Here is a 16,949-nt window from a genome sequence, read left to right as displayed (position 1 = left end):
GCGTATTTCATACTTAAATAATTATCTAAATTATGAATGCTACTTGATAGATCGTCATCGCTTGTGGTTTCTCCAATCAATACTTGGTTGATCTTTTTGATATTGCGAATAATAAAACCCATTTAAAGTGATAATACTCTAGCTGGGTATAAAATTATAAAATCAACTGAAAATTAAACACAAAATAGGCATTTATAAGTACAAAAGGTAAAAAAAAGGCAAAAAGGCATTTATAAGTAAAAAGGCAAAAAAAAAAGATCTATCGTCTAAGAAATTAAATGAAACACATTTTTGTATAAAAATTATTTTTCTATTATGATTAATAAAAGAAAGGCATTTGCCTTCAAATCCGAACCCTAGTGATCTACTATTATCTTAGTTCTATCACATTTTCTTTCGGGTATCCAGCAACATAACCCTCTATCTAACCATCAATATTGACAATATTCTATTAATTTATTGGAATTAAATTAACTGAATTTGTGAGTTAATATTTAATCTATAAAGAATCAATATAATTTTTTAATTAATAATATTTCTAAAATTTATTTATGATCTTTACCTTCTAATTTACTTATGACAATACAAAATACCACGGAAGTAAATTTAAGTTGGTAATTAATTACGGTTATACAACTTAACTATGATGTTTATTTTGTTATACTTTATGAAAAGTGAATATCAATTATAAACTAAAGATTAGTTTATAAATCTAAGTTTAAAAAAATAAATGTACATCGACCAAAATGTGAATACCAATTAGTTACATTAAGTTATAATCATAAGTATACATTTCATATTAAATTTTATAACATTAGTTAACACTAAATTAATTTCTTGATTAATAATTATTTTTTATTTAACCACTCAACTCTGTATTCAATACAATAATTTTGGATAAATGTAAATAACTCATGATTTAATATATAATTGAGTTGACACATACATTGCCTGTAGGTACCGGTTGAACCACTTCTACAACTTGAGTGCGATAAAAATAAATTTAATCGAACTAGAAAAAATAAATAGAAAAAATAAATATTTTTCAAATTTTCATTTGAATAGTTTTTCTTTTAATATATTTCATTGTAACAATCATAATTATATTTTAAATAAAAATCAAGAGAACATTTTAACAAAATGCAATTTCAAAGCCTAACAACTTTTAACCTAGGCACATGTAAATATAAAACAAAAAATTATTCATACTGTTATTTTTGATTATTTATTTCATTGTTTTATAAATAAATGGCCAATAATGCAATATGAAATCAAAAATAAATTGCTTACCAACCTATGTATTTATAACTTAATAATTAGGGTTAATCCCTACTTAAATCCCTCTTTTAACTTATAATTTGTAGTTCCAAGTTCAAAAGATAGGTACCTATCTCATAAAAGTATACTAATACAAAACAAATGCATAATAAATTTAAATTATGCAACCTTAGGCACTATATGTTTTTAACTTATTAGAAATTATATAATTATAATATAAGTGTGGATGATTTATAATTACATTCGATTAATAAAACTATTATATTTTCTAAAGATTAGACTTGATCGTATTTACGTATTACGAGAAAAATTACAACAACGATATGTCGATAATGTGTGTGATGTGTAAAATAGTTATAGGTAAGAACATACAGATTTTATTCAACGAACGAATATCGATAGGACTACCTATCAAAACTGCAAATAGCTTTGCGGGTGGAGTGATCCTATTATTAGACGTTTGATTATTTTGAAAGATAATGTTGAAAATAATTCGGCAATCATATTATAACAATATTCTATTGTAATACGATTTACTTGATGTTATATATTTTTAAAAAATCGGGTACAAGTAAGTGCTAACATTTGAAATAGATCATATTATGCAAATCGTATCTATAGGTACTCATTATAATACGTCATTTTTATTCGGTATAGTAATAAGTATAATCATAATAATAATAATGATAATGATAAATACACTTGACACACCAGTACACCACAACACGAGAGTACCCCTAACTGGGTCAACCTTATTAGCTTTATTCGACCGGTGGCGTGATGACAGAAAGATTAAGAGTCGGTAGAGTGAGAGGGGGGGGACGAGTTTGGAGCCTGAAGGGTATTTGTGTGTGTCTACATGATGGAGACAGTTATTATGAAAATTTAATTCGGCGGAACGTAATCAGGATCGTAGAAGCTTGTGTCCAAATTTTCCTTAGCCATCTGCTCATCGATCCAGTTTCTGAACAAAGCCACGTCCACGTACACGCCCGGTGTCTCGTCACCGCATCCGATTCCCCACGCCACGATGCCGGCCTGGTGGAATTGTTCGGGTCTATTCTCAATTGGACACATCAGAGGACTTCCGCCATCACCCTTTAAATACAATAAATTTATAAATAAGATATTGTACACACAATATTTTTAATATTAGGCGTTAGGACAAGAAATACATTCGCGGACTTAGAAACATAGATACCCAATTTTTAAAATTAAAATTTTAAATGGAGCATGCTTAATTCTACACACGTTAATAACGTCGTAAATGGCAAATTTATAATTCCATTCATAAAATATTAAGTAGTTAGGGACGTTAAGGTAGGACATACAACGGCTGTAGACCACACACCGAGAGGCAGCCAAATATTACAATGTGAGATCTATCAGATTAATCTAGTAGGTAGTTTAGAGTTTATTTTCTTAATAATTATCCATCTATTCTAACAAAAGTGTTTCTGTAATTTTTTAAGTGTCATCTGAAAAATCCATTTTTTTAATGTAACTAAACTTACGTATTAACAATATTTTATATAGGTATTTACGCAATTGTTATCGATTTTATATTACTGCCTATACATAGAATGGTAAAATAAAAACATATATTAAAGTTGAATTATAACGGCTTTTAAATTTAATGGGTTTTATACAGGAATTTTAAATTTAATTACTAAGTAAGTGATTAGTATTTTAACATTTTTCCGATGTAATTACTTTTTTCAATTATAACGAAATCATAATATGCTGAAAAACGGTTTAAAAAAATAACTATATAACAGGTATTTTAAAATTTTTAATTTTTGGCACCTACATCTTAAATTAACGAGTAATTTAAGGCGATTAATGAGTACTCGCTTTAAAATTAAAACAATAAAAAGCAGACGTTTGCTAGATAATAAATTTATCTTTAAATTTAAAAAAAGGTCTATTCATTCAAATTTTTAAACTAATGGAGCTAAACGTGATCTGTTGATCATAAAATATGTTACGTAACGCACTTCTAGACGGAAACAACAAATGTCAGTGTAACATCCCCATAACTTATAATCATAGTTAAAAAACCAAATCTATACACGATAAGTAGAAAATATTTGCCGTTCATTTTGTTTTCAGCTTCAATTATTTATTTTAAATTATTGATTTATACCTTTATATTTGTATACATTATATACATAGATTCTCTACTGTATTGTATATCAATTTTATTTCCAACTGTAACTGTAATGTAATACAGCAAAAATAATACATATGACTAACAGTAATAAAAAGTAGGTAAGTTAAATGAAACACGACAGGGATATACCTATGTAACCAGTAAGCTGTTAAAATTTAAAAAAAAACTTAAGATCAAACAGTCACGTTTTAAATATAGATGGGTATCAAATATTTTTAAAAACCAACCAGAATATTGTATAAAATAATTGTTGTATCATGCATAATAATATAATATATAAGAAATATTACAATTATAACTATTAACTAGATTAAGTAAACAATCATATGTAACTGGTATACCAAAACAATTAAGATATGGCGTAATACAATAACAATTAGTATAATTTTAAGCTTAGTCAGTAAGTATTATGTAACTAGGTTAAATTCAATATCGATATTACCGGTAGTGTTTCGATTGTAAAAATTATATTTAAGGAATATGTGATGACAGAAAAGGGGTCAGTTGGCGGTTGTCGTGTGACTCGATCGATTACCACTGACCACTAGTGTCAGAGCCAGGTGGTGATCGTGTGACTAGATCGCCACTGGACGTCAAAGTGTTCAATAAAAGTGCTTATAATTAATTTGTTCGTTTATTATTTGTGTACGCCAGTGATCGGCGCGTATACGCGTATACGACATAATTAAATGAAACAAACGAATTGTTTATAGGCAATGTTCGTATGATAAAAAAAAATTGAAAATTCCGTTTTAATTAATTATTTTGTTTAGTTATAAGAAAAAATTAATCATAACTATAGATTTCATCGCGATTTACTAGTTTACATTGTTTTTCGATGTGAAGGAATGAATGATGTTTTTTTAGAAATATTTTTCATGCATTCTTGACAAGTAATAACTTATATAAGCATACAGGTAGGCGGTAAGTAAGTTCTTAGTGTTTTTACCTATACAATACTATACTCTGAATTCAAAAGAGATTTAAATTTGTTTGGAATGTTTCACACTAAAACATGTTAATTTGTTTTGACGTATTTTTTTTTTTTAAATACTAAAATACCCATTAAACTCTTATATTATTAGATATCACAATAAGCGTTTTAAACAAGCTTAACATGGTTAAAATGGGTAGGTAATACCTATTATATATTTATATGTTATAAACCAGTGTTTCACGAAGTTTTTCAAACGACCGCCAAATACATCGACTACAACTAATCAAAATTCGAATAAACGTAATTTGGATACTACCGACGAAAATAATTAACCACCACTCAAAAAGGTATAAATATTTAAATAAAATAATAGTTACATTGAATATGATTTTAATCCCTTAACGAAAATGGAACTGATGTTCCTCAATGTGTTATTTGTAGTATAATGAAACATGTACTATATAATTAAAGAACACTTATGCAAATTGAAAGAAAAATTTTTCAAATATTTCAACCCCACAAAAGATATTCGTAAAATTATAATTGGGTAATAAACCCGTTCGTACAATCAGATCAAAATATTTTATCATTAATAAATGAAGAGAAATTGATTGAGTTGAGTTGAGTTCAGATGTGGGCTTATACACGAGAATTTAAAAAGTTACAAAAATATAGGAAAATTTTGGATATCCGTTCAAAATGAATATCCCAGTTTGGCCGAAGAAGCATTAAAAGTACTCATTCCATTTTCAACTACTTATTTCTGTGAATATGGTTTTTCTATACCTATTGACTGCAGTAAAAAATAAAACTAGAAACCGACTGAAGATTTCAGCAGCCTTGAGAATTCGGTTGAGCTTCAGTGCCGGCCCAAGATACGGGCGAACCGGGCGGTTGCCCGTGGCGCTACTTTTTTAGGGGCGCTTTTAATATACGAATATTTTATAAATTTTAGCGTAATATTTATTCAAATCGACAATAATATAGCTAAATGACTAAATTATCTATGACGGAATATTCTGTTATATATATATTTTTTTATAGATTTTACTCCACTTTCCAGTTTTTATCATTATATGACAAATAATTAAAAAATAATATACAAATACAATGATATAATATGATCATTATCTCGGGAAAACCAAAAAATTGTATTACAGTCGATACGTCTATAAATTGTATTCAAATAAGTTTTGCCGTCCTTTACCTATTCATAAATATAAGAATTTCAAACAAAATATGTAGGGAAGTATAAAAAATATTAAATGTATTATGGAGCATTTGATTAAGAGCGCCTTTCAAAAAATTGGCCACGGCGTCAAAATACCTTGGGCCGGCCCTGATTAGCTTAACAAACTCTATAAAGCCAAGAATTGACGAAATATTTTTAAACCAACAACAACAATCAAGTCATTAAAAACCTTAATTTTATTATTATATTTATAAATCATTATTTTTTAATCTAAATTAAAATACAATTTTAGTATGCATACATACTGCGGTACAAAAAATAATCGTTTCTTTTTATAAAAAATAATTGTAATAATGTAGGTATGTATTATTTGTATTTATTATTTATTTATATTTATTATTTATAGTATTTCTTCTATTTAAGCGAGTACAGTACCTATATAAAAAAAATTTAAAAAGGGGTCTCTAAAAAATTGAAATTGAAAAAGGTGGTCGCGACGGTAAAAAGGTTGAGAAACACTATTATAAACAATATATAAAAAAAAAACACTTACTTGACAAGTATCTTTTCCAATTTCCCCACCAGCACAGATGAAACTCTCGTGCAATTTGTAATTCATGCCCAACCGGGTCTTTCTTAAAAGTTCCAAACACGTTCTGCGTGGCACTATCGGCAAATCTATTTTTTTCAAAATTACTTGATACACGCCGGATTTACCTACACAATGAATAGAAAAAAATATATTAACATAAATATAAATTTTATTATACGTACATAATCCGATAATATATAACTTGTGTCAATTCATTAATTAGGGTGCTGAACGTTTCGTGAAATGTGTAAAGAGGAGCGTATTTAGAAATTGGAAGAGAGAGGGCGCAAAAAAAAAAATTTTATTACGCATGTTTAAACTCATAATATCATTAAAAAATATATATATATATGTAATAAACTATAAAATTACAACTCCATTCATGGAAATCCTCACCGCAGGCTAAAGAGAATTTGGTGTCGTGATCTAAACCACAATTAAAAAACTGTATAAATTAAACAAATTTGAAATTTCTTTTATAAAGTGTCCCTATTGAGTGGCTTTTTTCACATGTTGCATGCCAAATGAATATATTTTATCTACACACATATTTATTGCAAATTCAAATTACGGATTGTTGGTTTTAAAATTAAAAAAAAAGATGCCTATAAATGACTAATATTATTAATTGTCCTTATAAGAATATCATTGTATTAGTTTTTTAATTTTTTTATCGTATATTGTTCATGTTGTGTTCAAATTTCTTCCTGATAAACAGCGGCCTATTGTGTGTGTGTGTGTGTGGGGGGGGGGGGGGGGGGCTGAGTACTTCAACTAATTTTTAGGATACTCAAGTGTACTCCTGCTTCTTTTTTAAAGGGGAGCTAGTCAGCTAGAGTATCTCTACTATACTTTATTCCCAAATCAACCACTGCTAATAAATATATGTACATACCTACCATAATTCCGCTGCTCCGTTAAACCCTTAAACCATTATTGGAAATAGATACCTAACCTAATGCCAGTAGAATTCACTAAAGGGGTTGGGCAAGATTTTACACGCAGGTCAACGTTGAAATATAAGTATTTCAAATTATTCGAGCGGTAAGTTCCAACATAATGATAAAATAATTCCCACAGATAAGTTCTCACAAAACAAATTATTTGTTGATTTATTTACTAGTCAAACTGCTACTTTAAGCAATATCCACGTAATAAGCTCAAAACTATAAGGATAAATTAATTCTTTGAATATAAACATTGAAATGTGTCCAAAACTCCAAAACATAAATCATCATTCATCAAGTTTATTTAACAGTTATACCTAACACTATAACATTACTATACGGTCAAAAAAAAAAATTAATAGATTATAGGTAATAAACCGACATTTGAGTTTTGCATTAATCAATTAAAATCTTTAAGCCGAAATAATCGAATAAGGTAAAAATATGGTAGTTATAATATTACTACCATTTATAATCTACCTATTTAAGGTTGTTTTTATAAAACACGATCTAAACTCTAAACATTAACTATATTAACTTGAGTGACTGCAGCAAAATTAAAAACACATCCTATTATTATTTTAAACTAACCACACATTAAATATAAAAAAAAATTAAGGAGAATAAAAATATATGAGATGAAACTACTATTAAATGTAATTTGCTCACTACTCATGACTCATGAGCCCTGCGTGAAAAGAAGGTAATTTATTTTAACTATATCATAGGTTGACGATGTCGGGGAGTTCTGTTTTTGCCTCAGAAATTTGAGTAGACATTTTTCGCAAATATCGCGGTATCTCTAAATAATTATGCTGAATGATCAAACGTAATATGGGTAATACATTTAATGCAATAATATTTCTCAAATTACAACACGACATATTGTATTCATTGGTGATTGGTGATGTATTATTATGTTGGTTAATAATTATTACCATGCTTACCGAATACGTTTTTGCCCCAACCACTGGCATAACATCTTTCTTTAGAGAACACGTAATTCCTGCTGGGCAAACATAGAGTGCCCACATTGTCTCTGAGTAAGAACGGTTGGGTGACAATGATAAGCGCCACGTCGTTGTAAAGCGCACCACCGTAGTATTTTTCATGTTTGATTATTTTATAAACCTGGCCGTCTTGTAACGGTAGCAGTTCGTTTTCCGTCTGCGAATCCCATTCGCCAGCACGAATTACTAGATCGTTCGGATCTTTGCTATTGTGAAAAAAAACATATTTAATCATCACTAATAATACCTTAACATTATATATATAAATATCAGCTTTTACTATATAATTTATAGTATGCATAAACTGATATATATAAAATTATACACGGATAGTGTGGATATAAATCACTTTTTTTTTAAATATTACAATAAAATATTTATATTTTATTAAATTCCGTAACTGTCGTTTTTTAGAAATAAATTGTACTGTCCTATTTGGGAACGAAATTATACTATATACTTTTTATACAATCGTAAGTGTCTGTACGACATGAATGATTTTAATACTTAGGATCAATAACTGCTATTTAAATATTGCAATAACAGTACTATTTTTATTTCAAAGAAAGTTGTCTAATATTAATATTATCGATTGTTATATTTATTTTAAAATGAACCACTGAAATAATCAGTTTTAAATGAATGATAAGTTAATTTTAATTAAAGTCAAAATAACCAAAAGATAACCCTCTATAAAATATAATTTTTGGAACATTTGTTAAAGATTTATTTTGTAAAGGCACGTATTAAAAATATAAAATGTCGACATAAACTTTACCAACTTTATGGTTTGTATTGCCTACGTTTCAAAGTTACAAATCAGTTATAATATAGTGAGATACGATTAAGTTTGCAGTAAAACTTTTTAAATACTAAACAATAAGAATAATAAGTTAAAATTTTACCCGTGCACGCAATGAACTGCAGTCAACACGACTTTCGGGTGAATCAATGAACCACCGCACAAGTAAGTTTTGGATTGGTTAGGTTCTAATTTAAGAATTGCCATCATCCAGGGGAACTCGCCGAATTGTGCTTCATTATTGGAGTTTCCAGTTATCCTGAATCCTACGCCAGCAGAGTTCCAATGGCCACAGATCGTACGCTTTTCATCGTAAGATATATGTGTAGTCTCTGATGATTTCATTGGATCGTAGCAGCACACGTCCAAGTAGTTAGGACACGGACCTTCTTTAAGCCTGTAGATTAAATGAAAGGATAGTCATTTATCACTAACAAAACGTCAAATGCTCTCGGTGAATACATGGACATATTCAGTAACCTATTTTCCTCAAGGAACAAGTTAGTTAGAAGCAGTGTATTTATTTAATGATTTAGACATTAAAATCGTAAGTCTGACAGAATTACGCCTACCTTAAAAAATTTGAATTAATTATATACTTATATATTGCCTTTTTTCTTGGTTACTTAATTATTTGGGTAAAGTGGTAATACATTTTTGATATTACAATTGTGTTAAAATTTCAACATTCCTACTTTTATTCATTAAAATATTTTGAATATTTACTTCAGTTATTTTTTATACGAAAAGGTTATTCAAAACTTGAATTACACAATAGGACAATAATCTAAAAAATAGGTCAATGAATGATTCTATACAATTAAAATCAAATATCATTTCAGGGGCGTAATTAAGGGGGGGATGAGGGGGATATATCCCCCCCCAGAGCCTATAGAATGAATATATTTATAATATATTAATTTGAAGCTTATGGAATTATATGTTTTATCGTGCTGACATCACGACGAAATATATTTAATATAATTAATATCAAGAAATCTATAAATTATTATTTAATTTAAAAGTAAATTTTAATTCTAATATATTCAAAATTTACATTTTGAAGAAATTATTATAATATTGTATAGGTACTAAATTGTGTAGAATTTTAAAGCACATTTATTAATACATTTTACATTAATACTTTTAGTATAAGTTGATTTCAATTAGTTATTCAATAGAACGATAATTGTTTACCAATTGTGTACTTAAATTATAAACTATGTTCTATCATAGCTATTATTTTCGTACAAATACACAATAAGATTCGAATATGAGGCGAGTGAGGCGACATTCTTATAAATAATAATAATTTACTTTTCACACGTGTTAAAATAATTGCCTATCTACTCATTAGAAAGGCGCTCTTCCAATTCTCTTACACGCAAGTGTTGTCCCTATTTTATCAATTAGCGCATAACATATAGAATTTCACGTTTAGAAGAATCTATTTTACTATGTTGTTCTTAATATTCGAGTGAATTGACCTATTATACAATTTAAAAATAAGAGTATTATTTAGTGCCCCAAGTAAGTTTTTTTTTTTATAATTAACTTGCTTTAACATTCAAAAATCATCAAATCATTAAACATTTTAAAAAATCGTACGCGGGGACCAAGATAATATTCTTACCTGCAAATTTGTTAATACGTTAATTCACTTTAATATTGATATTTGATAAGCGAGAGGGTCGGAAATGCTTTGTTGTACAGTAGATGTCAAGTGTATCTCATCATTGAATAGGTCACTGTAAATCAATACAATAATATTTATTATAATTCTTGATGTTTTCGTAAATATCGATTTATACCATAGATAGACCGTTGTGGATAGGTTAGTGTTATAAATAGGCAATAGTCTAAAACTCAAAATAAGTCTAAATATTTTTTAAATGTTATCGCGTAGGTATATATAATATTTTAATATATACAAAAATCCACAAGAATAATATTTTTTAAACATAATAAAATAACAAAATTATTCTCTTACTTTAAAATAAAAAAACTAAAAAAATTCAAAACTAGTTTTGCGTAATAAACAATTTTTGAATTCCTCTCGAGTACCAATAATACATTCAAGCATTTTTTCTATAAAGTGTATTCAAAATTTCAAATGCCCTAAAAAACATCGATTAATATCAATGTAAAATCAACAAACTCTGCTCATAATCGAAAATGACATAGAAAATAGATTCTTCAAAACATAAAATTTGATATTATATTATGAGTTAGTAAGGCAGAGACAATACATGGCGAGTCGAATTCGATTCCGAATATTAATAGGACACGACACCAGCATATTGTTGTCTCCGTCTTACAAATGTCCAACATAGGAAAAACTATTTTATAGGATAGAACCACTCAGACTGTAGTGTTCAAACTAAGTGATCAAATTATCATACTATAAAGAGGAGAACGTTTACCGTGCAAATCGTTTTAATTTATTCAATATCACAAATAACAACAATTTTCTTATTGTTTAACAATTCATTATTTCAAACGATTAAGTGAATTATTAAATCTTAAATAAAAACAATGTTGCAAAGTAGATAAACGTTCTCTTCTTTAAAGTGTGAACATTTGGTCACTTAGCTTGGACTACAGTTCGAGTGGTTCTAGGCACGAATCCAGAAAAATTTAACAGGGGGTGCTCAAAAAAAAAAAAAAAATGTTACACTTTACTATTTATTTAAATATTACTATTTACCATTTGATTTATTAGTGCTAACTTTTTTTCATAATAATTGTTATCGGTGCTTTCCGCTGTCGAGGCGTGTCATTACATACGAGTATACTTCGAAATCAATTAACAATAATAGTTATTATTGTCGTATGTGACGGTGATAACGAAAAGCACCGATATTATTATTATTACTTTTATTTTTAAAAATAACAAATAATTTAATTTATAACGTAAATTTATTTTGTTGGTGGCTAGATATGACAGGGGGTGCCCGAGCACCCATAGCCCCCCCCCCCTGAATCTGCGCCTGAGTGGTTCTATCCCGTGAAAAATAGATTTTGCTACATTGTACAATGTACATTTGTAAAGCCGGATTCCCACGACTGGTGTATTTGGCCAATATTTGGCACTGGTGGTTACTTGCCATGCCGTCGGATCGCCATACTTGTACAATTATTTGTCACTGGTGTCGTTCCCGGCGATTGTCGGTAAATGTGACACAAGTCAAAGGAACGGCCAATATACTTGTACTATTGATCCCACGACCGGTTCGTATAACAGCCAGCAATGGGAACAGACAACAGTGTACTTGGCTACTTGCACTAGTGCTCCGGTATTGGCGTACTTGTCAAGTACGCCAGACGTGTGAGCACCATATTCGTGCACTGGTCAAATGTACAATTATTGGCGTATTTGGCAAGTACACCAGTCGTGGGAATCCGGCTTAATATGGAGACGACACATACAGGCGTGGAGTCTTCTTAAGGAGTTCAATATAGGCAAATTAGTTTGAAGAGTAGGTACTCGCGTACTATTCGCGTAGTTGCAATGATTTAAACATCATTAAAATTTCATTTTTCCTGTAATAATAATATTATAATATATGTATTTGTATGCGTGCACTACAATCATAACGCATAATTTCCACACATTTACAAGCCACTTGATACCTGCCTCACTGTCAAAATGTCACGCTCGAGTGATAGCATGTTTTTTTTTTACAAAAGTAAGTTTGAACTTTTGTTCATCATCGAGATAAATTTATCGGATTACAAATAGTTTGGCCGTTTACAGTCCCTTTCATCGAATGAAATTATACTATAGTTAGAATTTTTTTTTTTTAATGATAAATATTACCGCCTCGGCGACTGGGAGCCGTTGGCTACATTAATAATTACATGAGATTAAAACTCATTTTATAGTAAAAAATACAAGTTTATTTTAATATTTAAGTTATATACATTCTAGATTTATAATAATATTAATAGTTAGATATTCTATGCCATTCTAATCCTCTCTAACTATAAAACTGGAGTGATAAGACATACCTAATGTCTATTAATCCTTCACCATCTGTATTAATCGTCTTGTTTCTGCACAAATAATATGGTACACATATACACCGATCCGATGGTGGTGGTGAAGGTGTTGGTGTTGGAAACACTTCCAAAATTGCATTATCGAGATCTACCTTAGTCACATCCTCTTCTTGACCAGAAACTACAGTCACTGTCACTTGTAACAGCAATGTGACAGACAACAAAACACATAACTACAAATCAGTAAAAATACAAAAAAAAGTTATTAGAATAAGATCATTAATGGATAACAAAACAATACATTTATTTTAAATAATGATTCTGTACTATTGTTGAAAGCATGTTTCTGGATATTATACAAATATTACAAACATTATAATTACTGTAACACAATTCTCAAAATTTAATATTATCCTATATCTAAATAATATTTTGGTAGATAGGCACTGTTTAAATTTAAATCCAAAATAACAACAGTACCTACCTATAACGTCTAATATAATAACATAATATACTGAAATGCCTATCTAAAATGTTTCTAATAAACATTTTAATAACAATGGAATTATATTAAACAATAATAATAATTAATAAAATAATAACTAATAAGTAATACTATTTTGATACGAATTACAAGTGATATACGTTCACGAGAAAATGATATAAATGTAATTTGTGGTCATCTTGAGTATCCAAGTCTATCAAATCAATAAAATTTTTCTTCATTGACTGTTATATCACCAATATGTAAATGCCGACTGGCATCAATTAATTAAATTAATTAATAAATAATTTAAGGGTATCTAGTTATTTTATTTCAGGCACTTTTATATTGTTCAAATAGAACTTCTTGTGAATTCATATTTTTACGTAACTTTGTGACATTAAATATTATTACAGTATCCATTCTTTAAGAATAATTTATATAGTTAATATACACAATAGGTATATTATTAAATGTATATGCTTAAATGATTTTGGATACAGTCCATTTGATTATGTACAAAATGTTCTAACCAATTGTATACAATTTATATTTATCAAAATTAAGTGTTAACGTTTAATACTATGTGGACGAAAGTTCAAAATCTCTGCGTGTATACCTACTTCATAATATATTTAGTAAAATACTAAATATTAAAAAGTTTAATACTTCCATGTAGCTTTTGACTACATCTATTCACTGCAATGCTATAATACATATTTAGATATTCCGATTATAAAATTATAACTTGTACACTTGACTCAAAATTACCTAGCTTAATAGGTACTACAATAATACAAATTCCAATATGGGGAATTAGCTAAAACATTTTTTTGGTTTCCCATATTTTTACCTTCAGAAGAAGCAGTAAAAGAAAATGCTTTTACGTGACTAAAGGTATCGGTTTCCACAAAGTTTGATTTATTGTTTTCTGCTTAAGTTCCAGAAATTTATATACTTTCCGAATTACATTATTGACCTTATGGTATGATTTGAAAGGACATATATTATAAGCCTAAAGCCCATTTTAGATTTGGTGAAGTAAAACTAAGATCCATACCAGAATCTAATAACGCTTTTCTGATATTACAAAACCAAAAAAAAAAAAAGCGGGTAAGTCGTGGATGTCGCTTTGCTGTACTGTAGGTTACTGCAATGGATGGGATTAAATTTGAATGCAATGATAGGTATCATTGTATACGAAAAACGATTCTGAACGGAGATGATTTGTCATTCTATTTAAATATTGTCATATATTCTATTTTGAAACAAATATTTTATTTTTCAATTAAGACGCATTTTGCATATGGCATGGTTAATCAATTAGTGTAGTTATCATAATTCATAATACTTTATATTATCATAGATATACATGTACCTGGTTTGAGGATAAATCGTTATCATTACGCGATTTCATAAAAATTTAAAACTCAAACGCTCAAAACATTTTTCCTATAATGACACTTCAAATTTTCTCTATAGCTATTTGAAGCAACACTTATGGAAAACTTGGTGTTAAATTTTATAACCTTAGATATAAATACAAACAATATTATGAATTTTGAACTACAAAATAATTTGCAAATATTCATGGTTTTGACGAATTTTTGTCAATATTTGAAATTCAAATGCTAATAAAAATTTAATATGAATTTCCGGTGGACATTTTTTTTGTGATAAAAATTGAAAAATTTGTAAGGAATCTTGTATTAAATTTTCAAATCTTAGATGTAAAAACAAAATTTTTTATGAATTTCTAGAATAAAATAATTTACGAATTTTCGTGATTTTTACGTATGTTGTCAAAATTAAAATTTGAATGCATGTAAAAAAAAAATGTGGCTATATATTTCTTTTATTTTTCAACTGCTATTGCAAAACTATATTATGAGCCTTGTATTAAATTCTCAAATCTTAGAATTAAAAAGAAAAACTTTTATGAATTTCTATCTAAGATAATTTGAACATTGCCGTATATTTTATGTATTTAATCAAATTTTGAACTGTAAATTCTTATAAAAAAAATTTGTGACTATATCTTTCTTTTATTTTTCAACTGCTATTGTAAACATATGTTAGGAGCCTTGTATTAAATTTTCAAATCTTAGGTATAAAAGGAAAATACTTGATGAATTTCTAGTTTAAAATTATTTGCGAATTTTCGTGATTTTTATGTATTTTGTAAAAATTCAGACTTTGAATGCTTTAAAAAAAAAAATGTATTCATGTATATTTCTTTTATTTTTCAACTGCTATTGTAAAAATATGTTAGGAGCCTTGTATTAAATTTTCAAATCTTAGATCTAAAAAGAAAAATTTTTATGAATTTCTATCTAAGATAATTTGAACATTGCCGTAATTTTTACGTATTAAGTCAATATTTGAACTTCAAATACTAATAAAATAAAATTGTGCCTATGTATTTTTATAAATTTTTAATTACTATAAGAATAACTAATGAGGAACTTTGTATTCAATTTTCATGTATTTTGATTGGGCCAAAAAAATTTTATCAACCCTTCAAAAAAAATTTTCAGAAATATTGAAAATTTCAGTTGTCTATAAATATCTCAAAAAAAGTCAAAATATTTTGAAAATTAAATCATGTAAAGAAAATGCCAATCTTAATAACTGGTAAAATTTTCAAGTATCTAGGACTCATACTTTTTGAATAATAACAAATATTTAAAATCGTTTCAGGATAAATCGTTATCGTTACGCTATTTCGTAAAAATTTAAAATTCAAACGCAATTAAAATTTTTCCTATAATGACGCTTCGAGTTTTCTCTATAGCTACTTGAAGTAAAACTTATGGAAAACTTAGTGATGTATTCTTAATCTTTAGTTATAAACACAAAAAATTTTATGATTTTTCAGCTTCAAAATTACTTGCAAATTTTCACATTTTCGACAGATTTCGTAAAAATTTGAACTATAAACGCTTATAAAAAAAAATTGTGCCTATGTATTCTTATAATTTTTTAATCACTTTAAGAATAACTAATGAGGAACTTTGTATTCAATTTTCATGTATTTTGATTGGGCCAAAAAAATTTTATCAACCCTTCAAAAAAAATTTTCAGAAATATTGAAAATTTCAGTTGTCTATAAATATCTCAAAAAAAGTCAAAATATTTTGAAAATTAAATCATGTAAAGAAAATGCCAATCTTAATAACTGGTAAAATTTTCAAGTATCTAGGACTCATACTTTTTGAATAATAACAAATATTTAAAATCGTTTCAGGATAAATCGTTATCGTTACGCTATTTCGTAAAAATTTAAAATTCAAACGCAATTAAAATTTTTCCTATAATGACGCTTCGAGTTTTCTCTATAGCTACTTGAAGTAAAACTTATGGAAAACTTAGTGATGTATTCTTAATCTTTAGTTATAAACACAAAAAATTTTATGATTTTTCAGCTTCAAAATTACTTGCAAATTTTCACATTTTCGACAGATTTCGTAAAAATTTGAACTATAAACGCTTATAAAAAAAAATTGTGCCTATGTATTCTTATAATTTTTTA

General features: G+C 27.8%; 1 protein-coding gene across 2 annotated transcripts in view; it reads right to left on the bottom strand.

The window, feature by feature from the left end:
• Nucleotides 1-1,035: 1,035 nt before the first annotated feature.
• LOC107167527 (phenoloxidase-activating factor 2) overlaps nt 1,036-16,949 on the bottom strand; it is a 30,867-nt gene continuing 14,953 nt past the window's right edge. Inside the window, exons 2-6 of one of the 2 annotated variants that reach the window (XM_089216328.1) lie at nt 12,943-13,166; nt 9,035-9,328; nt 8,058-8,335; nt 6,134-6,297; nt 1,036-2,376 (exon numbers count right to left, since the gene is read on the bottom strand). In XM_089216328.1, the coding sequence (XP_089072454.1) occupies nt 2,164-2,376; nt 6,134-6,297; nt 8,058-8,335; nt 9,035-9,328; nt 12,943-13,166 (1,173 nt within the window). In that variant the 3' untranslated portion in view covers nt 1,036-2,163. The remainder of the gene's footprint in view (nt 2,377-6,133; nt 6,298-8,057; nt 8,336-9,034; nt 9,329-12,942; nt 13,167-16,949) is intronic. The other variant, XM_015516621.2, reaches the window with a different exon arrangement.

This window comes from Diuraphis noxia, unplaced genomic scaffold (assembly GCF_037042655.1).
Source record: "Diuraphis noxia isolate RWA-SAM2 unplaced genomic scaffold, SU_Dnox_SAM2 contig0001, whole genome shotgun sequence".
Classification (NCBI taxonomy): Eukaryota; Metazoa; Arthropoda; class Insecta; order Hemiptera; family Aphididae; genus Diuraphis; species Diuraphis noxia.
This window is presented reverse-complemented; position numbering and strand designations above follow the sequence as displayed.